At 45.0% G+C, this 24,912-nt stretch overlaps 1 protein-coding gene and 1 non-coding gene across 15 annotated transcripts; both read left to right on the forward strand.

Moving 5' to 3' along the window:
- Nucleotides 1–34: 34 nt before the first annotated feature.
- CITED1 (Cbp/p300 interacting transactivator with Glu/Asp rich carboxy-terminal domain 1) lies at nucleotides 35–5,616 on the forward strand. 14 transcript variants are annotated; one of them, XM_064368994.1, is made up of 8 exons: nucleotides 281–353; nucleotides 742–760; nucleotides 1,839–1,959; nucleotides 2,180–2,287; nucleotides 2,963–2,992; nucleotides 4,326–4,450; nucleotides 5,015–5,158; nucleotides 5,387–5,616. In XM_064368994.1, exons 3-8 carry the CDS (start codon nucleotides 1,947–1,949, stop codon nucleotides 5,537–5,539), a joined length of 573 nt encoding a protein of 190 aa, XP_064225064.1. In that variant the 5' UTR covers nucleotides 281–353; nucleotides 742–760; nucleotides 1,839–1,946; the 3' UTR covers nucleotides 5,540–5,616. The 14 variants fall into 14 exon arrangements, with proteins under 14 accessions (XP_012291023.1, XP_012291030.1, XP_064225064.1 ...); XM_012435592.3 differs by having other exon boundaries at nucleotides 5,015–5,616; XM_064368995.1 differs by having other exon boundaries at nucleotides 298–337; nucleotides 5,015–5,616.
- A 5,221-nt stretch (nucleotides 5,617–10,837) lies between these two features.
- On the forward strand, nucleotides 10,838–10,977 carry LOC135271561 (U4 spliceosomal RNA). Its single transcript, XR_010339686.1, has one exon. It is a non-coding gene; the product is annotated as a U4 spliceosomal RNA (small nuclear RNA).
- Nucleotides 10,978–24,912: the final 13,935 nt, after the last annotated feature.

Genomic DNA, 24,912 nt, shown 5'->3' on the forward strand with positions numbered 1-24,912 from the left:
AGGGCCACACACGCCAGCCGCTTCTATAAAAATGTTCCCGGCGGCACAGCTGCAGAAAGGGCACCGCTGAGCTGCCGAGAGGAAGCTCGCTCTGCCCGGCTGCCCTCCTGTAGCCCGCCGGCGAGGGGCAGTTCCCAGTGAGGACGGAGAAAGAAGAGGACTGCACAACACCCGCGCGGGCCCTCCGTGAGTATCCAGTTCAGATTTTGCCACCAACTCGCCCAAGAGCCAGGACATGTGCTAATAATGCCCTAAGCCGGTTATAAAGACGTGGAAATTGGGGGGAGGAAAAAAAAGGGAAAAAAAGGGTCTGTCCTTCCTGGGATTCCTAGCCAAGGCCAGTCTGCTGCCGTGTGCGTGTGCGTCAGGGCTCTCCGGGCTGCAATGGGGGCTTGAGAGCCGGGTCCCCAGCGCCGGGAAGGGAGCGCGGTGGCCGCCACCGCCACCGCCCCGGAGTCCGGCGCCGAAGCCGCGGGCGGGCGGGCGGGCGGGCGTACGGGAGGGCACCGGCTAAGGCCGGAGCTGCTTGGCGCGGCACTGTGCGGTGCAGCGGCGGCGCGGCGCGGCGCGGCGCGGTGCGGGCTTTTCCCAGGCGCCCCGGGGTCGGGTGGCCACCGGCGCGGCCGCGGGCGCTGAGCGCGAGCGGCTCGCGGCGGCGGTGGCGGCGGCGTGCGTGCCAGGGTCTGGGGGCTCCGCCGCCTCTCCTGTGGCTCACCGAGCTCCGCGCTTCCCTCTCTCCAGGGCAGGCGGCTTCGCAGAGGTAAGCCGGGCCGCCGGGCTGGGCGGCGGGGCCGAGGACTCCGGTGTATCGGGTGTGGGGAGCTGTGTGGGGAGCGGGTGGCCGCCAGGCGGGCCGGAGGGTTCTGGGGAGACTTGTTTTCTGTTGGAAAGCTGCTCTGCTGGGGGCGAGGGGCCGCCGCTGCTGCCCGCCAGCCAGCGCGCCGGTTCGCTCGCCAGCGCGCCCGCCTGCCGGCCAGCGGGGCCGGGCGCCCGCTTCTCCCGGGGAGACGGCAGAACCTTTTCTCCCCGCGCCCGCGCTTTCTCCAGCTTGGCTTCCACCGACTTTCCTAATCGCCCGGACCGCATCTGGAAGCTCCGACTCCGGAGCTGCACAAAGCTCAGGTTTCCTTCGGGGAATGGAGGCAAAAGGGGCTTTTCGGGCCGAGTTCAGCGTTAATTGCGGGATGGAAGTTAGCGAATTTGGGCAACTTGCCTCTGCTGCCCAGTCGACCTCAGCTCTCCCCTCCCCCGACACACGCCCACACACACACACCCACGCGCACACCCCTCTCCCTATAAACGCGGGCGGCCGAGCCGCGCGCTGAGTCCCTGCCTCGCAGAGCTCCGGACTTGGAGTCAGAGAGACCTGGCTGCGAATCCCGGCTCCGCCACTTTCTAGCGCTGTGACCTTGGGCAAGTTACTGCACCTCTCCGAGCCTCTCTCACTCTTCTCGTAGCGGGGTTTTAGCACTGACCGCAGGCGGCTTGGTTAGCGAGTAGGCTCAGCCTGCGGCCGCGTCGGATGCTCGGCAGGCGCTAAGTGTTGATGAGGCGCGGGAGTGGCTGCCGCCGGCGCCGGAGTGCGCCCCCGCTCGCGGAAACGCAGCGGGCCCCCGGACTCGCCGAGGCCGACACCCCGCGCCCCTTCCCGCCTGTCCATCCTGTCTTTTCGATCAGTTCCTGATCCAGCACTTGCGGGAACGGACGCTCAGTGCCCCGGTGGCCTGGGTGCTCGCGCCCGCCGTGCAGGGATGCTCCCGGCTGCCCCCGGTTCCGCGGTTCCATCTGGGATGCGGCGAGGAGGGCAGCCGAGCAGTCCGCAAACAACCGGCCTTTAGTTTTCAGGTGGCGAAACTGACTGGTCTGGTTAGAACGCGTCCAAGCCAAGCCGCAGTGCTGTTTGGATTTTTAAATTTCTCCTTCTGAGTGAGAAAATAGCAATCGAGATGGAACCATCCGGTTGGTGCCATTTTAACTTTTGGTCCCCCAACAGGTTAAAGATGAGGCCCCCACCTGCCTCTCCCTTCTGGTTTTCCTCTCCCCTTCCCACCCCTGTCTAGGCGGGAGGGGGCTGCCTGCCCACGGGAACGCCTGAAGCGAAGAGCGGGCGGCGGGACTGGGAACTGGTGGCCTGGGGGCCGCGAGGCACCAGCCAGCGGGGAGGCACTTGTTGCTCTAGGTTTCCCAGCCGCCTCTCGCAGCCCGTTTCGCAGTGGTCAGCTCCCGGCTTGGAGAGCGGGCTGGGACATTTCCACGTTGCCAAGTTTTGCCCTCGAACGGACTAGAGGTTGGTGAAGGAGGACAGAAAACCGGGGAAGCAGAGCCAGGGATGCCGATCGAAATGCGATTGCCTCTTCAGACGCATTCAACAACTTACTGAGCGCCTATGAAGCACAGACTCAGGCTGGGGGTCAGGGTGGGTGGTGGGTCAGTAATGGAAGGCTAAAGATCTGAATGGACGCAGGGTCTCTTCTGGGGGAGCTCCCAGCCTGAAGGGGGAGATGCGATAAAATGGTCTTCCCCCACGAACTGATAGCAGAAAAGAGGTAGTTTTTCCTCGTTCTTTTTCTTTTCCTAATGTTTCTCTTTTGGTTTTGCTGTTGTTGCTGCTACTCCTGTTGTTTTTTATTCTTTTTGTACATTCGGGTACCAGGCGGCATAAAGGAGAGGAAAGGCTGAATAGGATCGGGAAAAGATGGACAGGGCCCCCAGACATTTTTCTTAGGACAGGAAAATTGCCCGATGCTGATGGTACTAGGGCTCTTGAAGACGACATGTGTTAGATTTCTTGTCTGGTGATCACTCGCTTTTGAAATATTTTTCTAAGGTTGCCTCAGAGAAGGAGCAGGGCTTCAATCAAGCAATGACGCGGGACCCAGCAGCTGATATATTTTCCTCATGTTTTAAAAAAATGTTTACCCGTTTCTCTATTTTTTCTCCCTCCGCCCCCCATCCACCCAAGTAAGCAATGCAAAGACGATGCGGAGAGATAGTAAGTGGCCACTTTCTAGAAGTGTCTGAGCAGATTCTTAATAACCACTGGGGGGTGGAGAGTGTCATGGAGAATTCTAGCCTCCTTGGAAAGATTAGAGACTCTTTTTAAGGTCCTCAAGATTCTTTGAACCAAGAGGTATTTATAAATATGAAATTCTACATCTCTAATTGATCATGAAGGCTAGAATATATGGGGCTTTAAAAAAAAAAAAGAGAGAGAGAGAGAGCCCCACTATGTTGCCCAGGCTAGTATCAAACTCCGAGTCTCAAGTGATCCTCCCACTTCAGCTTCCTGAGTGACGGAGACTACAGGAGGGTGCTACTGTGCCTGGCTATGGGACATTTTTTCTTATTTGTAAACAGGTGTCTAGGAAAATAAGTTGAGATTTTCAGAGGTTTGTTTATTTTCTGGTTTGGGGGGTATTCTTTTGCTCTTGTTCCCTTATCCTTTGGCACTTGAGCCAGGGAATCACTTCTTTAGACGCCATTTGAATCCAGCTAGGTATGATTACCTAGCCAGTGGTCAGATGAGGCATGTGGGCATAGGGGTGCTAGATCCTGCTCCCAGAACTGCTGCTACTTGACTAAAAAGCCATTGAATCTCCGTGCCTCACTTGTCACTATAGATGGGAATGGCTGGGCTCAGGTTTCTGCAGCAGGCATCCTAGGAAAGCCCAATGCAGGGGCTGTCTTGGAGGGGGCTTGAGACATGGAGGAAAGTGAGACATTCCTAGCTTCTCTCTGGCTCCAGCTGCCTCAGAGCCCCCAGACCACCCTGATCAGCCTGGCTTCTCACAGACATGCCCAAGGCTATGCTTTGGAGCTTCATGACATTTGCAATGGGGACTTGTTCCTTCCCCGTGCTGTAACCTCTAGCTTTCTAGGTCTTCCTTGCTCTGACTTCTTCCCACATTCTCCCAGTCCTAGTGGAGGCCCGAACTCTCCAGCCCGGATGCTAGTAGCCCATTGAGACAATATGTTGCTTACTCAAGGACATTTCTGTCCTCCAAACCAGTAACAGTGTCACCCTCACCCCCACACATACAACTTGGGACTGTGCAGTCCCTCGCACGAGGAAGCAGGGTGTCCCATCTTGGTGATATGGGTAGGTGGCTGCCTGGGCACCTGGCCAAATCAAGCACCTTTCCTACCTCAGGCAAAAGTTCCAGCTTGGTCTCCTCCCTGTGCTCAGGTGATCTCTAGTCTTGGCTGTAACCTGGTCACCATCCTTGCCTCGTAGCTGTGAGGCATTGCCCTGCTTCGGGCTTTGCTAGTACCTTGTTGGTCAGTGAAGCCTTTTGCCCTTACCACCACTTCTTCCTTACTTGCAGCACAAGAGCTCCAGCTGGCAGCATCATCTTCTGACAATTTATCCAACTTCTGCCAAGACTCTGAAATGCCAACAACTTCGAGGCCTGCACTTGATGTCAAGGGTGGCACCTCACCTGTGAAGGAGGTAATTTTTGCCATTTTACAGATGAGGCAGGGAAAGACAAATTTTCTGGGGTCATGGGCCAGGCCCTCCTAGGTGTGTTACCCAGTGTCCTTGAGCAGAGAGGAGACAACAGGGCTATCTCTGGGGAGAATGAGAACAGCTTCTGCCTACGTGTGGTTGGATTGTATCCACTAGGGGTGTTGAAAGATGGCAGGGAAGGGAGCAGCGAAATTGAACTGGAGCAAAACCACTCTGTTGAAGAGATTAAAGTGAGACTGAGAAGAGGAACAAGAGGTGCCATTTTTAGGATGGTGAGGTGGAGGCTATGGGGAAGATGCTGAAAGCAGTGAACCCACTTATGATGTCAGGTACTCCAGGACTAGAACTGGGGTCTGGCCTCAGTACTCAGAGCCATGACAGCAAAAGCATGCTTGAGCTGGGAGCCTAATTTTCAAGGGGGTCCTCTTGCTACCGCTCCACCTCTAGCCCCAAATGAAGTGTAGGTAGGAGCCTTCTAAATCTGCTGAATGGTGAAGGACAAGCCAGGAGCAGGGTTACTGTGATGTGCTTTTCTCTGTCTTCTAGGAGGCCAACCAAGAGATGAGCGCCGTGGCCTACTCTAACCTTGCGGTGAAAGATCGCAAAGCAGTGGCCATTCTGCACTACCCTGGGGTAGCCTCAAATGGAAGCAAGGCCAGTGGGGCTCCCACTAGTCCCTCGGGATCGCCAGTAGGCTCTCCTCCTGCCACCCCTCCCGCTAAATCCCCATCCTTCAACCTGAACCCTGCCCCTCACTTGCTGGCCAGTATGCAGCTGCAGAAACTTAATAGCCAGTATCATGGGATGGCCGCCGCCACTCCGGGCCAACCCGGGGAGGCAGGGCCCCTGCAAAACTGGGACTTGGGGGCTCAGGCTGCGGGAGGGGCGGGATCACTCTCTCCTTCTGCTGGTGCCCAGAGCCCTGCTATCATCGATTCGGACCCAGTTGATGAGGAGGTGCTGATGTCGCTGGTGGTGGAACTGGGGTTGGACCGAGCCAATGAGCTTCCGGAGCTGTGGCTGGGGCAGAATGAGTTTGACTTCACTTCGGACTTTCCATCTAGCTGCTGATCCCAAATATCCTTAAAGATGGAGGAATAAAGCCACCAATTCTGTTGTAAATAAAAATAAAGTTACTTACAAAGAGACAGGCCAACTAGAGATGTTCTTCATTGAGATCTAATGATGTGTAGTATGGTCTAATGTCCCTTTAGCAATTCTGAGGCTCATGGTGGGGTTGTGGGTGGCTAGCTGGGAAGGAACTGCTTGGGAAGGGAGGAGAAGGGACGGTGAAGGGGGCTGTTCACTGAATTCCTGCTGCCAGCACCACTGTGGCCATCTCCTCGGGAGTACCTGGTCTCATTGACCTAAGACTCCAGGAACACCATGGCATACAGGGGCTGGTTGGGGACATTATTGGAAGAGAAACTGATCAGATCCTTGTGCAGCCTCCTTGCCACATGCACGTCCAAGTCTAAAGGCACATCCCTGGCCACATGGCACACACTTCACCAACTCTAAAAGCCACCCCCACCCACTCTCTAACTTCAATCCAATTGACCCATTAAGGCCATTCCTTTGCCCTCCTGCCCATGTGCAATAGACGGATAGGGCCGAAGAAGGATCCTATGATCTGGAAGCTCAGATTTCTCTGGAAAATGGCAAAAGCAACAGACTCCCATCATTAAACTGTGATTCAGGGTGCCTTCTTCTCCAGGCCCCTCACAAAGCTGCTCAGACCTCCCAGCCTGGGACACTCTGAGCTGGTCTTGAGTGTCCCTAACTCCTACCTTCCTGACCCACCCAGTTGTTTGAGCTGGCCTTTCCATCTTAGAGATACAGATCAGGACTAGACTTGGCAAGTTCAACATTCAGTGATCTATCCCTTCCCTCTCAATTAACTGCTGAGGAAGCAATGGCTTCAGAAGCGTGCCAAGTGACAAGGCACTGGCACTGCACTGGATCCTGGCCTTGTGATACTCTGATAAAGTCTTGTCCTCATGTTGACACAACCCAATGTCCTGGACACTCTGTCCACGTTTCATACTCCCAGACAGCCTTCTTCCTTGAACGCTGGAAACAACTCTAATCAGCCTCTCAGGACTAGCATCAGGCCTGCTCCCTAGCAAGCACTTTCAAAAGAGTGTGCTAGCAGGGGCGTTTGTTGGATTTGGCACTCCCTGAGCACCTGCTCTAGGCGCTTTGCTAGACACTGGGAGCATGAATTAAATGAAGTTTACCTTTGAGGGAGTTCCCCATCCCAGAAGGAAAGACAAGCACAAACAAATTATAATAAAACAGCATTTCCTAGAACACAGGAGGAAGGTGCTATTTGATCTCAGAAAAGGAAAACAGCTCCATCTGCCTGGGAAGTCTAGAGAAGTCTCCTTGTATTGAACTGGTTTGTTTGTTTTCATATTTCACAAGTAATAAATACATGATCCAATCTTCTTGTAAACAGTAGAAGCTTTGCAGATAAGGCTAAAGTACCCTTTGACCAAATCTCTCCCTCAATCCTGATTGCCTCCGGTTCTCCGCAGAGGTAGCAATTGATTATCTGTGGTGCATCCTTGCTGGCCTTGCTCTCTGTCCTTACATAAAGGTATATGCACCCATAGAAACAGTTGGCTTTTGAAATAAGACTTGAATCAGCCAAGGGAAGAATGAGTGAGGGGAACAGCTGTTACACAGGCGCAGGTGCATGAGAGGGGCGACAGTGGCTGAAAACCAGGAGTTCAGCATGCAGGCTGTCACAGGGCTGGTGAAGGGGATGGGAACTGATGAGGCTGGAGAAGTTTACAAAAGGCAGAGTCTATAGGGCCATCAGGAAACATGCCTTTGCCTTCATACCAGCAGTCCTGTGGCTCTGGAAGAATCTCTGGAGGTTTGTAGGAAAGCAAATAATTAACCAATTTTTAACATCCTATTTTTAAGAAGATTTCAATAAAGGTGGATGATCAGATTCATCTAAGGCTGGGAACAGGGAGACATGAGGTTTTGAGGGGGCTGATGAGGCAGGGGTGGGAAAACAGGGAAGAAAGGAAGCCTGGAAGAAGGTGGGGAGAGCAGAGCAGACTCGAGGGTCCAGGGTCTGTGAGGAGAACACAGGAACTGGATTGGGGGAGCTAGGAAGGGAGGGGAAGGAGGGACCTGAGCTCCCAGGTCATAGGATCCTTCTTTGGCCCTATCTATCTATTGCACATGGGCAAGACTGGGGGAGCTAGGAAGGGAGGGGAAGAAGGTTCTCAGAATCTGCACAGCTCCTAGCAACACAAGGGCAGTGCGGACACAAGCATAGGGGCTGAAGCAGAATGACAGGATGTGGAAGGAGCCGAATGCTGAAAGGCTGGAGGGTCCTGGGGTCTCTCCCTTGCTGAGGTCTTCAAAAAACACAATTCTGGCCAAACTAAATAGGTCAGCAGGCTGCGTGCAGTGCCTGCTCCTCAGCTTGCCACCCCTGATCTCTATGAGTATAAGCTCTGGAACTACCAGGATGGCAGTAGCTCTTCAGTGGAGAGAAGCTTGAGGCAGGGGCCAGTGCCTTCAGGACGGGATGTGCTGTTTTGGAATCATGGGGGTGACAGGAGTGCGGCTGGGAGGCAGGTGGTGGTGGGGAATGGTCTGAGCATCTTTAGTATATTAATCAAAGTCTCCAAAGAAACAGAACAAATCGGATAGAGACCTGCAGATATATATGAGTTGGCTCACAAAATTATGGAGGCCAAGAAGTCCCAAAGTCTGCTGTCTGCAAGTCAGTGGTGTAATTCTTCGGAGTCTGAAGGCCTAAAAAGGTGGAGGATAGTGATAGTGTAAGCCTTGGTCTGAGTCTGAAGGCTTGAGAACCAGGCACACAGAGGTACAACAACAGGAGAAGATGATGTCCCAGATTAGACAGAAACAAATTCGCCCTTCTTCTGTCTTTTTGTTCTACTTGGGCCCTCAACAGATCAGATGATGCCTACCCACATTGCTGAGGGCATCTTCTGACCTCAGTCTACCCATTCATCTGCTCATGTCTTCTGGAAACACCCTCTCAGACACACACAGAAATAATATTTGACCAGTAATCAATATACTTATCCCAGTCGAATTGACATATAAAATTACCCGTCAAACCTAGAGAAGGTGCTTCTGAATGAGGAGGGAGAGCAGGAACTTTGGCATGGGGCCAGTGGGTAGAAATGTGGCCAACTGAGCAGTGTCCTCTCCAGACAACTTGGAGGGAGAAGGCATGGGACATACTGAAGGAAGAGCCAAGGCCATGCACAGAGGCAGATGAGGAGGGCATGGGTCAGTAATTGTTTATTGCGAGAGAAGGAGAGGGAGTAAGGGAGCTCCACAAGGCACAGTGGAGGAAAGGCAGGCAAGTCTCAGTCCTTGTCATAGAGGTCATGTTCAGACCTCTAATGGCACAACCAGACACATTCATTCATTAGGTTACCAGAAGATTCCTGAAGCCAACTCCAAGTCCTGGTCTGGAATAGGCCCTGGGGGCTAGGAGGCAAGGTACCCAGATGTACACAAGTAAATAACACTGTCAATCTGCAAGGAGCTTGCTGCTCAGCACAGGGCTAGGAGGCAAGGTTCCCAGATGCACACAAGTAAAGAACAGTGTCTACCCTCAAGGAGCTTGCTGCTCAGAACAAATGTGTAGCCAAGAGTACCTCGTAGAGCCCAGAAGCAGTGCTGCTCCCTAGGGACAAACTAGGGAGAACCCCGTTCCCGCTCTGAGGAACTCATCACTCAGCGGTGGAGATAGCCATAGCCTTGAAGGATGAATTGTATTTTCATAAAGCAGCAATGCTGGTGGGGGCTTGAGGGGATGTAATGGCCTCCAGGCTGAGGGGGCAATTGGAGCAGAAATAAAAAGATAAAATCAGGGCTTGATATAAACCAGAACAAAATGTTAGAAAGCCCAAGGCTTTCTCAAGGAAGTCCTGCAGCTTGACTTCCTCAAAGGGCAGAGAACTGAGAGGAGGTAGGAAGGGAGGGGAAGATCCTGCAGTTGTTAATACTTTATTCCGCAGGTGAGGGACAATCTCTCATTCCACAAATAAGGATTGAGCACCTACTATGTGCCAGGAACAATGCTAAGCACTGGGAATATGTGGTGAGCACATTGTCCTTGCTCTCATGAAACTTCAAGTTTAGCAAGGAGATAGCCAGTAGTCAAGTAATCATGCAGATAATTCAAATTACAAATCATGAAAAGTGATAGGAAAAAAAGGTACAGGGCACTATGAAAGGGTATAATGGGGGTTTAATCTCAATTGCAGTCTCAGAGTGGGCCTCTGAAGGTTTTAAATGAAGAAGAGTTGTGGTCAGAGCTTGCATGAGGAAAATTAATCAGGCAATAGTGTGCATGACAAATTGGAATTATGGTGATGCTAGAAAGCTGTGACAGTGGTCCAGGAAGAATAAAGAAGATGGGAAATTAGTTTATGATAAAACTGTAACATTTCAATGGACAGTTGTTGTTTAATGGGTATAGAGTTTCAGTTCTGCAAGATGAAAGAGCTCTAGGAATCTGTTGCACAGCAATGTGAATACACTTAACACTACTGAATTGTACACATAAAAATGGTTAAGATGGTAAATTTTATGTTGTGTTTGTAACCACAATTTAAAATTAAAAAAAAACCAAGAGTTAGCATTCCAAAGTAGTAAGGAAATGATGGATTATTCAATAAATGCTTTGGGACAACTGAATACACTAACCCAAACTCGCATCAAAATGAATTCCAGATAAGCCAAAGATTTAAAAATAAAAAATGAAATCATGAAAGTAGTAGAAGAAAAAAATTAAGACTTTAAAAAGAAAATTTTGAAATAGGAGGACATTCTAAGAATGATACAAAACCCAGAAGCTATGGAAGAGGATGATATATTTAACTGCATTAAAAAAAAAAGGCCAGGCATGGTGGCTCACAACTGTAATCCCAGGCCAAGGTGAAAGGATTGCTTGAGCCTGGGAGTTCAAGGCCAATCTAAGCAACATAGAGAGATCCTGTCTCTACAAAAAAATTTAAAAATTAGCCGGATGTGGTGGCGCACACCTGGTACCAGCTACTTGGGAAGCTGAGTCAGGAGGATCTTGAACCCAGGAGGTTGAGGCTGCAGTAAGCCATGACCATGCCACTGCATTCCAGCCTGGGCGACAGAGTGAGACTTTGTCTCAAAGAAGAAACAAAAAACGAAAACTGCAAAGCAAAAAACATACCATAACAAAGTCAAAGTCAAAAGATAAACTGAGATAAAAAGGGGAAATATCTGCAATTCCTATTGAAATGGAAACAGCTCTTACAAATCAATACATCAAAGACTCCCAGCCCAATATAAAAATAAGCAAATGATATTAACAGTTCACATAGCTTTGCACAGTGGCAGTATCGTAGCCAATGAGGTTTATCCGAGGTGCGGTTATTGCTAATTGAAAACTTTTCCCAATACCCCGCGTGACGACTTGCAATACAATTGGCACTGGCAATTTTTGACAGTCTCTATGGAGACTGATAAAAAGAAAAAAAAACATTTCACAGAAAATGAAATACAGAAAAAGGAATTAAAATGGTTTAAAAACTTATCAAAAGATGCTCAACCTCACTCACACTAAAAGAAATGTAATTTAAAACTACACTGGGGCTTCTGATTCTGGAACAAAATAACATCGATTCACTTTTCCCTGCTCTTCTCCTTCAAATGCAACTCTATACCCTAGAAATTATTCAATAAGCAACGATAAAAGGACCCCGAAAGCAGGAAAGAGGAAGACAGACTGACTAGGAACTTCGGGATATGGTGAGTTTCCTCAGTTTTCTTTTTATCTCCTGTATACTCCCAGATTGGGTGCCAAAGAGGAAAGCAACCTAAAACCAACAGTCATACACACACACACAGGAATGCATGCACGCACACACACACAGGCACACACGCACACGTGCACGCACAAAGGACTGGGAAAGACGAAGCCAGACACAGACCTAGTGAGGGCTCCATAACTACAGCCCCAGAAGGTGGTCCAATCTACTTGTAGCAGCAAGCAAAGTCCTGGGATGTCTCAGTGCCCCCTCCAGAACTGGGGTACCAGCAGGCAACCCAATTTGCTTGCAGTGGTAGCAGGAGCAAAGCTCTGTGTCTCTCTTCCCTCCACCCAACCTCATAAGGAGACTCACACACAGTGACTTCAGCAACTGTCTCCCCTAGAAGATCACTCACCAAAAATATGCAGCTCAAAGAAGGAAGGACCTTCTGTGCCTGCAGGCAGAACCAGCAAGGATTGAGCAGAAACCCCAGGAATAGCAGAAAAATCAAGCCAACCAAAGTAATATTGCATGGGCTCAGAAAACTAAACGGCCATTGGCCAATGACTAAACTGAACAGGCCCACTAAAGTAGACCAGAACCTACATGCTAAGCAGGGTAACTGCCTGCTAATACCAAAATGTCCAGTATATCAGTTAAAAATCACTTATCATAACAAGAGCCAGGAAAACCACAGTTTGAATCAGAAAAGACGGTGGACACCAATATCAAGATGAATCAAATGCTGGAATTATCTGACAAGGGCTTTTAAGCTACTCAACAATCAATTACAAATTCATTTGAAATAAATGAAAAATTGAAAATCTCAGCAAATAAATAGATGCTTTAAAAAAGAACTCAGCATGGACAACATGGTGAAGCCTTGTCTCTACAAAAAAATACAAACTGCAACTCTACAAAATTTATATACAAAATTAACACAAAATGCAACCACAAAAAAATTGATACAAAATGCAACTGCAAAAAAATACAAAATGCAACTCTACAAAATTTAGATACAAAGTTATTAAATTTATATACAAAATTAATACAAAAACTAGCAAAGCATGGCGGCGCATGCCTGTGGTCCCAGCTACTCAGGAGGCTGAGGTGGGATGAGCCCAGAAGGCGGAGGTTGCCATGAACCAATATCCCACCACTGTGCTCCAGCCTTGGCAACAGAGTGAGACCCTCTCTCAAAAAAACAAAACAAAAAACTAAAAGGAATTATGGAATGAAAAGAATAACTGAAATTTTAAAACTCACTGGATGGGCTCAATAACAGAGTGGAGATGACAGAGGATAGATTCAGTGAACTTGAAGACAGATCAATAGAATTTACTCAATCTGAACTCATTTGAGCACCACTTGGCTATGATAAGTGTGTGTGTGTGTGTGTGTGTGTGTCTGTGTGTGTGTGTGTGTGTGTGTATGATAATACCTGTAGCAACTACTAAGAAAACTATGCAAAGTAATATATTCAGAATCAGTATAAATAAACCCAAATGAAACTCTAAAATATATAACAGGAACAAAAGAAGAAACAAAACAAAACAAAAATATATTACAGGAAGGCAAGCAAAAATAAGCAGAAGAATGAGAAACAGAACAAACAAAAAATGAATAAAATGGCAGACTGAATTCCTGACATATTAATAATTACCTTCTTCCTTGAAGTAGTTGTTGGCAAAAGAGAAAGAAAAAAATTAAAAAAAAAAATCCCTTCAATGTTAATGATCTAAATATACCAATTAAAAGAAAAAAATAAGCAAGGTGATTTTTTTTTTGAGATGGAGTCTTGCTCTGTTGCCCAGGCTGGAGTACAGTGGTGAGATCTTGGCTCACTGCAACCTCCGCCTCCCGGGTTCAAGCAATTCTCCTGTATCACCCTCTTGAGCAGCTGGGACTACAGGTGCACACCACCACACCCAGCTAATTTTTGTATTTTTAGTAAAGACAAGGTTTTGCCATGTTGGTCAGGCTGGTCTCGAACTCCTGACCTAAGGTGATCCACCTGCCTCAGCCTCCCAAAGTGCTGGGATTACAGGCATGAGCCACTGCACCCAGTGCAGAGTGTATTTTAAAAAGCACAACTCTGGCTGGGCATGGTGACATACATCTGTAATCCCAGCACTGTGGTAGGCTGAGACAGGTGGATCACATTAGGCCAGGAGTTCAAGACCAGCCTGCCCAAGATGGTGAAGCCCCGTCTCTACTAAAAATACAAAAGTTAGCTGGGCGTGGTTGTACACACCTGTAATCCCAGCTACTTGGTTGGCTGAGGCAGGAGAATCACTAGAACCTGGGAAGCAGAGGTTGCAGTGAGCCAAGACCACACCACTGCACTCCAGGCTAGGCAGCAAAGCAAGAGTGTCTCCAAAAAAAAAAACAAAAACAAAGCACAAACCAGCTGGGTGTGGTGGTGTACACCTATAATCCCAGCTGAGGAAGGAGGAGTTCAAGCCTGGCCTAGGCAACATAGCGAGACACCATCTCTGAAAAAAAAAAAAAATCTAGGCCAGGCACGGTGGCTCACGCCTGTAATCCCAGCACTTTGAGAGGCCGAGGCGGGTGGATCACGAGGTCAGGAGTTCAAGACCAGCCTGGCCAAGATGTTGAAACCCCGTCTCTACTAAAAATACAAAAATTAGCTGGGCACGGTGGCACGCGCCTGTAATCCCAGCTACTCAGGAGGCTGAGGCAAGAGAATCACTTGAACCTGGGAGGTGGAGGTTGCAGTGAGCCGAGATCACTCCATTGCACTCTAGCATGGGTGAGAGAGTGAGACTCTGTCTCAAAAAAAAAAAAAATCTAAAAAGCACAACTCAACTATATGCTGTCTACAGAAAACTTCCTTCAAATATAGCAATATAGGTAGGTTGAAAGCATAAGGATGGAAAATGATATACAAACATTAATTTTTAAAAGCAGATGTGGTTATATTAATATCAGATAAAGTAGACTTCAGAGCAAAGAAAGTTACTGAGGACAAAAGGGACATGTTTAAAGTTTCTTGTTTAAAATCCACCGAAAAGACACAGCAATCCTAAATGTGTATGCATCAAACAACAGGGGTTCGAAATACATGAAGCAAAAAACAAGAGAGCTGAACAATAAAATAGATAGATCCACAATTAGAGTTGGTGGGCTCAACCCCCTCTCTCAGCAACTGGTAGAACAACTAGACAAATTCAGCAGGGATATAGAAGAACTCAACAAAACCATCAACCAAGAGGATCTAATTGACATTTATAGAATACTTCATCCAGCAACAGAAAACACACATTCTTTCCAAGTGTTCACGGAGCACTGACCAAGATAGATCATATGCGGGGTCAAAAACAAACCTTAATACAGAATTGAAACCACACGGAATGTATTCTCTGGCTATAATGGAATCAAACTAGAAATCAATAACAAAGATAACAAAAAAGTCTTTAAAAACTTGAAAACTGAGCAGCATATTTCTAAATCATCAATGGGTCAAAAAGGAAGTCTCAAAGGAAATTTCTAAAAAATATATTTAACTGAATGAAAATGAAAATATGACATGTCAAAACTTGTGTAATGCAGCTAAAGTAGAGATGTTTATAGCACCAAATGCTTACATTTAGAAAACAGAAAAGGGACCACGAGCAATGGCTCACGCCTGTAATCCCAGCAATTTGGGAGGCAAAGACAGGAGGATCACTTGAGCCCAGGAGTTCTAGACAAGCCAAAGCAACATATCAAGACCCTGTCTCTACAAAAAACAAAAGGAAAACAAAAACCAGAAATGTCCAATCAATAATCTAAATTCTTATGTAAAAAAAAATAAACACACACACACACACACACACACACGAAAAAAAAGGGCAAAATAAACCGAAACCAAGTAGAAATGGGAGAAATAATCAAGATAAGAGCAGAAATAAGACCGGGCATGGTGGCTCACACCTGTAATCCCAGCACTTTGGGAGGCTGAGGCAGGCAGATCAACCGAGGTCAGGAGTTCAAGACTAGCCTGTCCAACGTGGTGAAACCCTGATTCTACTAAAAATAGAAAAAAATTAGCTGGGCTTGGTGGCTGGCCCCTGTAACCTCAGCTAATCAAGAGGCTGAAACAGGAGAACCGCTTGAACCCAGGAGGCCAAGGTTGCAGTGAGCCGAGATCATGTCACTGCACTCCAGCCTGGGCAACAGAGCAAGACTCTGCCTCAGGAAAAAAAAAAAAAAAGAGCAGAAATAAATGAAATTAAAATCAGGAAAACAGTAAAGAAAATCAATGAAGCAAAAAGCTGGTTCTTCAGAAAAAAAAGTCAACAAAACTGACAGACTTCTAGCAAGACTGACAGAAATAAAAAGAGAAAACACAAATTACCAACATCAGAAATGAAACAGATGCTATCACTACAGATCCTACAGCTATTAAAGAAATCATAAGGAAATACCACAAACATCCCTGTGCTAATAAATTCAACAACTTAAAAGAAAGAAATCAATTCCTCAAAACCCATGAACTCTCCAAAACTCTACCAAAATGAAATAGATAATCTGAATAATTCTATAACCATTAAAGAAATTGGATTTGTATAATTAAAGAGCTTTCAGAAAAAAATCTCTAGGCCAAAATGTTTTCACTGGAGAATTTTATGAAATATTCTAAGAAGGATTAGCACCGATTTTACACAAAAGAGGGAACGTTTCCCAAGTATTACCCTGATATAAACACCAGACAAAGACAATATACAAAAGAAGATAACTACAGACCACTCTCTCTCGTGAATTTAGATGCAAAAATTCTAAACAAAATTTGATCAAATCCAATCCAACAATATATAAAAAGAATAATGCACCATGGCCAAGTGGGGTTTATTCTAGATATGCAGGGTTGGTTCAACATTCAAAATGAGGCCAGGCATGGTAGCTTGTGTCTGTAATCTCAACACTTTAGGAGGCTAAGACCAGATCATTTGAGGCCAGGAGTTCAAGACCAGCCTAGGCAACATGGTGAGACCTCATCTCTACAACAAATCAGAAAAATTAGCCGGTCTGCTGCCTGTAGTCCCAGCTACTTGGGAAGCTGAGACAGGAGGGTCACTTGAGCCCAAGATTTCAAGGCTGCAGTAAACTGTGGTTGCACCATTGCACTCCAGCCTAGGCACCAGAGGTGAGACCCTGTCTCAACAAAAAAATTCAAAACTCAATGGATATAATTTACCATATCAACAGGCTAAAAAAGAAAAATCACGATTATATCAATTAATGCAGAAAAAGCATTTGACAAAATTCAACACCAGATCCTGATTAAAACTCTCAATAGGCCAGGCATGGTGGCTCATGCCTGTAATCCCAGCACCTTGAAAGACTGAGGCAGGTGGATAACTTGAGGTCGGGAGTTCGAGACTAGCCTGGCCAACATGGTGAAACCCTGTCTCCACTAAAAATACAAAAATTAGCTGGGCTTGGTGGCATGCACGCCTATAATCCCAGCTGTTCGAGAGGCAGAATCAGGTGAATCACTTGAACTAAGGAGGTGGAGGTTGCAATGAGCCAAGATCGAGCCACTGCATTCCAGCTTGGGCAACAAGCAAGACTCCATCTCAAAAAAAATACAAAAAAAAAAAACAGAAAAAAAAAAAAGAAGAAGAAGAAAGAAAAGGAAAAAAAACTCTCAATATAGGTTAGGTGTAGCGGCTTATGCCTGTCATCCCAGCACTCTGGGAGGCTGAGTTGGGAGGATCACTTGAGGTCAAGAGTTTGAGACCAGACTGGCCAACATGGTGAAACCCTGTCCCTACCAAAAATATAAAAATTAGCCGGGTGTGGTGGCGGGCACCTGTAATCCCAGCTACTCGGGTGGCTGAGGCAGGAGAATTGCTTGAACCTGGGAGACAGAGGTTGCAATGAACTGAAATTGCACCACTGCACTCTAGCCTGGGTGACAGCGCGAGACTCTGTCTCAAAAAAAGAAAACCCAAAACACCTCTCAGTACACTAGCAATAGAGGGGAATTTCTTCAGTCTCATAAAGATCATCTCCAAAAACAAACATATAAACAAAAAAAACCCCACAGGTAGCATCATACTTAATGAAGAAAGACAAAATGCTTTTCCTCCAAGATTGGGAACAAGATAAGGACATACACTCTCATTATCCAGCCTAGTACTGGAAGTCCCAGTCGCTGCTGCTGTAAGGTAAGAAAAGAAAAGAAAAGATATGCAGTTCAGAAATAAAACTTTCTCCATTTGCAGATACACATGATGGTCTATGTAGAAAATCCCCCAGGAATCTACAAAACACTCTTAGAACTTATAAGTGAGTTCAGCAAGGTCAAAAGACACAAGATCAACACACAAAAAGCAATCACATTTCTATATTCTTGTCCTAGCAATGAACATATAAAAACAAAAAATAATAATATGATACCATTCATCATCACTAAAAATATATGTATATTTAGGTATAAACCTGGTCAGGATCTGTTTGCTGAAAAATAATATGCCAATGAAAGAAACCAAAGAACACCTGAAATGATCCATAGGTTTAATGCAATTTCTGTTAGACTTTCAGCAAGGTTCTTTTTAGACATACACGAGCTTATTCTAAAATTTCTATGGAAAGGCAAAGGAACTAGTATGGCTACGACTATTTTGTTAGAGAAGAATAAAGTGGGAGGAATCACTGTAGTTGATGTTCAGGCTTACTACATAGCTACAATAAATGTGATACTGGTGGAAAAAGATACATAGATCAATGGAACAGAAATAGAGAACCCAGAAATAGAGTTCTGGGCCAACATGGTGAAACATAAGTATAGCCAAATGATTTTTGACAAAGGTGCAAAAGCAATTTAAAGGAGGAGGGGGCCAGGCCTGTCTATAATCCCAGCACTTTGGGAGGCAAGGTGGAAGGATTGCTTGAGGCCAGGAACTCAAAACCACCCTGGGAAACATAGCAAGACTCTCTCTATAAAAAAAATTTTTTGTTGCGTCTCTGCCATGTTTTGGTATCAGGACGATGTGGGTCTCATAAAATGAATTAGGGAGTATTCCCTCTTTTTGTATTGTTTAGAATAAGTTTCAGAAGGAATGGTACCAACTCCTCTTTGTAAATCTGGTAGCATTCGGCTGTGAACTCATCTGGACTGAGACTTTTTATGGTTGGTAGGCTATTAATTGCTGCCTCAACTTCAAACCTTATTAGTCTATTCAGGAATTCAACATCTTCCTGGTTTAGTCTTGGAAGGGTGTAAGTGTTCAGGAATTTATGAATTTCTTCTAGATTTACTGGTTTATGTGCATAGAGTTGTTTGTAGTAATCTCTGATGATAGTTTGTATATCTGTGGAATCAGTGGTGATATCCCCTTTATCATATTTTATTGCATCTATTTGATTCTTCTCTCTTTTGCTTTTTATTGGTCTGGCTAGTGGTCTATCTATTTTGTTGATCTTTTCAAAAAACCAGCTCCTCGATTTATTGATTTTTTTAAAGGGTTTTTTTGTGTCTCTATCTCCTTCATTTCTGCTCTGATCTTACTTATTTCTTGTCTTCTGCTAGCTTTTGAATTTGTTTATTCTTGCTCCTCTAGTTCTTTTAATTGTGACGACAGGGTGTCAATTTTAGAACTTTCCTCACTTCTCATGTGGGCATTTAGTGCTATAAATTTCCCTCTAAACACTGCTTTAAATGTGTCCCAGAGATTCTGGTATGTTGTGCCTTCATTCTCATTGGTTTCAATGAACATCTTTATTTCTGCCTTCATTTCATTATTTATCCATTAGTCATTCAGGAACAGGTTGTTCAGTTTCTATGTAGTTGTGTGGTTTTGCATGAGTTTCTTAGTCCTGAGTTCTAATTTGATTTCACTGTTGTCTGAGGGACTGGTTGTTATGGTTTCCATTCTTTTGCATTTGCTGAGGAGTGATTTACTTCCAATTATGTGGTCAATTTTAGAGTAAGTGCGATATGGTGCTGAGAAGAATGTATATTCTGTGGATTTAGGGTGGAGAGTTATGTAGATGTCTATTAGGTCTGCTTGGTCCAGATCTGAATTCAAGTCCTGGATATCCTCATTAATTTTCTGTCTCATTGATCTGTCTAATATTGACAGTGGAGTGTTAAAATCTCCCACCATTATTGTGTGGGAGTCTAAGTCTCTTTGTAGGTTGTTAAGAACTTGCTTTATGTATCTGGGTGCTCCTGTATTGGATGCATATATATTTAGGATAGTTATCTCTTCTTGTTGCATTGATCCCTTTACCATTATGTAATGCCCTTCTTTGTCTCTTTTGATCTTTGTTGGTTTAAAGGCCATTTTATGAGAGACTAGGATTGCAACCCCTGCTTTTTTTGGTCTCCATTTGCTTGGTAAATCTTCCTCCATCCCTTTATTTTGAGTCTATGTGTGTCTTTGCATGTGAGATGGGTCTCCTGAATTCAGCATACCGATGGGTCTTGACTTTTGACAATTTGCCAGTCTGTGTCTTTTGATTGGGGCATTTAGCCCATTTATATTTAAAGTTAATATTGTTATGTGTGAATCTGATCCTGCCATTTTGATACTAGCTGGTTGTTTTGCCCATTAGTTGACACAGTTTCTTCATTGCGTCAATGTTCTTTACCATCTGGTACGTTTTTGCAGTGGCTGGTACTGGTTGTTCCTTTCCATGTTTAGTGCTTCCTTCAGGAGCTCTTATAAGGCAGGCCAGGTGGTGATGAAATCTCTCAGCAATTGCTTGTCTGTAAAGGATTTTATTTCTCCTTCACTTATGAAGCTTAGTTTGGCTGGATATGAAATTCTGGGTTGAAAGTTCTCTTGCTTAAAGATATTGAATATTGGCCCCCACTCTCTTCTGGCTTGTTGGCTTTCTGCCGAGAGATCCTCTGTGAGTCTGATGGGCTTCCCTTTGTGGGTAACCCGACCTTTATCTCTTGCTGCCCTTAGCATTTTTTCCTTTATTTCAACCCTGGTGAATCTGATGATTATATGCCTTGGGGTTGCTCTTCTTGAGGAATATCTTTGTGGTGTTCTCTGTATATAAGCAACTTCAGCAAAGTCTCAGGATACAAAATCAATGTGCAAACATCACAAGCATTCCTATATACCAATAACAGACAAACAGAGAGCCAAATCATGAGCGAACTCCCATTCACAATTGCTACAAAGAGAATAAAATACCTAGGAATACAACTAACAAGGGACGTGAAGGAACTCTTCAAGGAGAACTACAAACCACTGCTCAAGGAAATAAGAGAGGACACAAACAGATGGAAAAACATTCCATGCTCATGGTTAGGAAGACTCAATATCATGAAAATGGCCATACTGCCCAAAGTAATTTGTAGATTCAATGCTATCCCTATCAAACTACCACTGACTTTCTTCACAGAACTGGAAAAAACCACCTTAAACTTCATATGGAACCAAAATAGAACCTGCATAGCCGAGACAATCCTAAGCAAAAAGAACAAAGCTGGAGGCATCACGCTACCTGACTTCAAACTATGCTATAAGGCTACAGTAAACAAAACAGCATGGTACTGTTACCAAAACATAGATATAGACTAATGGAACAGAACAGAGGCCTCAGAAGTAATGCCACACACCTGCAACCATCTGATCTTTGACAAACTTGACAAAAACAAGCAATGGGGAAAGGATTCCCTGTTTGACAAAAGGTGCTGGGAAAACAGGCTAACCATGTGCAGAAAGCAGAAACTGGACCCATTCCTTAAAACTTATACAAAAAATAACTTGAGATGGATTAAAGATTTAAACATAAGCGCTAACACCATAAAAACCCTAAAAGAAAACATAGGAAATACCATTCAGGACATAGGCATAGGCAAAGACTACATGACTAAAACACCAAAAGAAATGGCAGCAAAAGCCAAAATAGACAAATGGGATCTAATTAAGCTTAAGAGCTTCTGCACAGCAAAAGAAACAATCATTAGAGCGAATCAGCAACCAACATAATGGGAAAAAATTTTTGCAAGCTACCCATCTGACAAAGGGCTAATATCCAGAATCTACAAAGAACTAAAACAAAGAAAAAACCAACAACTCCATCAAAAAGTGGGCAACGGATATGAACAGGCACTTTTCAAAAGAAGACATTTATGCGGCCAACAAACGTATGAAAAAATGCTCATCATCACTGGTCATTAGAGAAATGCAAATGAAAACCACATTGAGATACCATCTCGCTCCAGTTAGAATGGCAATCATTAAAAAATCTGGAGACAACAGATGCTGGAGAGGATGTGGAGAAATAGGAACACTTTCACACAGTTGGTGGGAGTGTAAATTAGTGCAACCATTGTGGAAGACAGTCTGGTGATTCCTCAAGGATCTAGAAATAGAAATACCATTTGACCCAGCAATCCCATTACTGGGTATATACCCAAAGGACTGTAAATCATTCTATTATAAAGACACATGCACATGTATGTTCACTGCAGCACTGTTTACAGTAGCAAATACTTGGAACCAATCCAAATGCCCATTAAGGATAAACTGGATAAAGACAATGTGGCAGATACACACCGTGGAATACCATGCAGCCATTAAAAAGGATGAGTTCATGTCCTTGGATGAATCTGGAAACCATCATTCTCAGCAAACTGACACAAGAACAGAAAACCAAACACCTCATGTTCTCACTCATAAGTGGGTGTTGAACAATGAGAACACATGGACACAGGGAGGGGAACATCACACACTGGGGTCTGTTGGGGGGTGGGGGGCTAGGGGAGCCATAGCAGGGGGACGGGAGGTTGGGGAGGGATAACATTAGGAGAAATATCTAATGTAGGTGAAGGGAGGGATGGAGGCAGCAAACCACTATGACATGTGTATACCTATGTAACAATCCTGCAAGATCTGCACATGTACCCCAGAACTTAAAGTATAATAAAAAAATTTAAATAAAAATAATTAGCCAGGCATGGTGGTGTGCACTTGTAGTTCTAGCTGACATGGGAGGATTGATTGAGTCCAGGAGTTTGAGACTACAGTGAGCCACAATTGTACCACTGCACTCCAGCCTGGAGAACAGAGAAAGACCCTGTCTTAAAAAAATATATCCAATTAAAAAATGGGCAAAACACATGAACAGACACTTCAGTGAAGAGGATATACAGATAGCAAGTAAGTATAGGAAAAGATGTTCAACACCACTTAGCTATTAGGGAAATGTAAACTAAAACCACAGTATCACTACACACTTACTAGAATGGCTAAAATTAAAAGTACTGACAACACCAGATGCTGGCAAGGATGCAGAGAAATTGGATGACCTGTACATTACCAGTAGGAATGTGAAATGGTACAGCCACTGTGACATAGAATTTGGCAATTATTTATAAACTAAATATGTACTTACCATACAATCCAGAGATTATACTATTGGACATTGACCTCAGAAAAATAAAAACTTATGTCCACACAAAAACTTGTACACCAATGTTCCAGAATCTTTACTCCTAAGAGCCCCAAACTGGAGACCACTCAGATATGCTTCCATGGGTCACACAAATGGTGGTACATCCATACCATGGAATACTCTTCAGCAATGAAAAAAGAATTAACATAAAGGAAATTATGCTGAGTGAAAACCAGCCAAAATCTAAAGAAGACATATTTTATGACTTTATTTATATAACATTCATGAAATAGCATAATTATAGGAGTGGAAAACAGATCACAGGGGTATTAGTTCATTTTCATGTTGCTGATAAAGACATACCCAAGACTGGAAAGAAAAAGAGGTTTAATTGGACTTACAGTTCCACATGGCTAGGGAGGCCTCAGATTCATGGCAGGAGGCAAAAGGCACTTCTTACATGGTGGCAACAAGAGAAAATGAGGAAGGAGCAAAAGCACAAACCCCTGATAAACCCATTAGATCTCCTGAGACTTGCCCACCATCACAAGAATAGCACGGGAAAGACTGGCCCCCATGATTCAGTTACCTCCCCCTGGGTCTGTCCCACAACATGTGAGAATTCTGGAGGATACAATTAAAGCTGAGATTTGGGTGGAGACACCGCCAAACCATATCAATGGGAGACACTCCAGCCTGGGTAACAAGAGCGAAACTCCGTCTCAAAAAAAGAAAAAAAGAAAAAAAAAAAAGAGCACAAATAAGCCCCGAAACTAGAATGGTTTCTAAATTCAGCTAGTGGGATTTTGGGTAAGTTGCTTAATCTCTCTGAGCCTTGATTTCCTCATGTGTAAAATGGTTTTCAAATTCATTTATTCAGTCAGTCAGTCAATAAACATGTAGCTCCAGGTGCTCAGGATAGCAGTGAACAAGACAGACAAAATCTTTTTTTTTTTTTTTTTGAGATAGGGTCTTGCTCTGTCACCTAGGCTGGAGCAATCATGGCTCACTGCAGCCTCAACCTCCCAGGCCCAAGGGATCCTCCCACCTCAGCCTCCAATGTAGCTGGGATTACAGGCACACACTACTATGCCTGGTTAATTTTTTGTATTTTTAGTGGAGATGAGGTTTCACCATGTTGCCCAGGCTGGTCTTGAATTCCTGAACTCAAGCAATCCCCCTGCCTCAGCCTGCCAAAGTGCTGGATTACAGGTGTGAGCCATGGTGGCTGGCCCAAAATTTTTGCTCTCACAGAACTGACATTCTAATGGATAAGAAAAGCAATAAACAAAGATAGAAATTAATATATATAAGCAGATATTTTAGTATGAGGAAAAGTAAAGCAAAGTGAGGTGAAAAAGAAAGCATAGAGACTGGCACAATGCTGGGATGTAGTAAGTGTTCAAAAATATTAGTGTGTCACTTCTCAGCCTTTTGGCTAAGATCAAGTGCAAAAATATTAGTGCCATTACACATTGTTATTAATAACCACAAAAAAATGCTATTTTAAAAGATTTAATTGCTGGTGAGGGTGAAGGGAAATGAACACTCTCATACACTGCTCGTGGGAGTGGAACTTATTACAGCCTCTTTAGAGGCCAATTTGGCAGGTCTTTTAAAATTTAAAATGCCAGCCGGGTGCTGTGGCTCATGCCTGTAATCCCAGCACTTTGGAAGGCCAAGGCAGGCAGATCATCTGAAGTCAGGAGTTCGAGATTAGCCTGGCCAACACGGCAAAACCCTGTCTCTACTAAAAATACCAAAATTAGCCAGGCATGGTGGTACATGCCTGTAATCCCAGTTACTCAGGAGGCTAAGGCAAGAGAATTGCTTGAACCTGGGAGGTAGAGGTTGCAGCGATCTGAGATTGTGCCACTTCACTCAAGCCTGGGTGAGAGAGCAACACGCTGTCTCAAAAAAAAAAAAAAATTAAAATGCCTATGCCCTATAACCCAGCAGACTTCACTCTAGAGTCCATCTATTTTGGGTTCAAATCCTGACCTTGCTATTGACTAGCTGTGTGACCTCTGAGAAGTTGCTTAACCTCTATGTACCTTAGTTTCCTCATCTGTAATCAAGGACAAAAACATGAGGTTGCTGTGAGGATTAAATGAATGAACATATGTAAACATTTAGAAACAGCACTTAGCATAAAAATGTTATAAATGTGTTTGCTGCATAAATTTCACATCTTAGTATCTACCTACCTTACACATGTGCACCAAAAGTAGATTCAGAGATGCTCAGCATTGTTTATAATAGTAGCAAAAAATG

This window comes from Aotus nancymaae, unplaced genomic scaffold (assembly GCF_030222135.1).
Source record: "Aotus nancymaae isolate 86718 unplaced genomic scaffold, 86718_ANA_hifiasm-v0.15.2.pri h1tg000081l, whole genome shotgun sequence".
NCBI lineage: Eukaryota > Metazoa > Chordata > Mammalia > Primates > Aotidae > Aotus > Aotus nancymaae.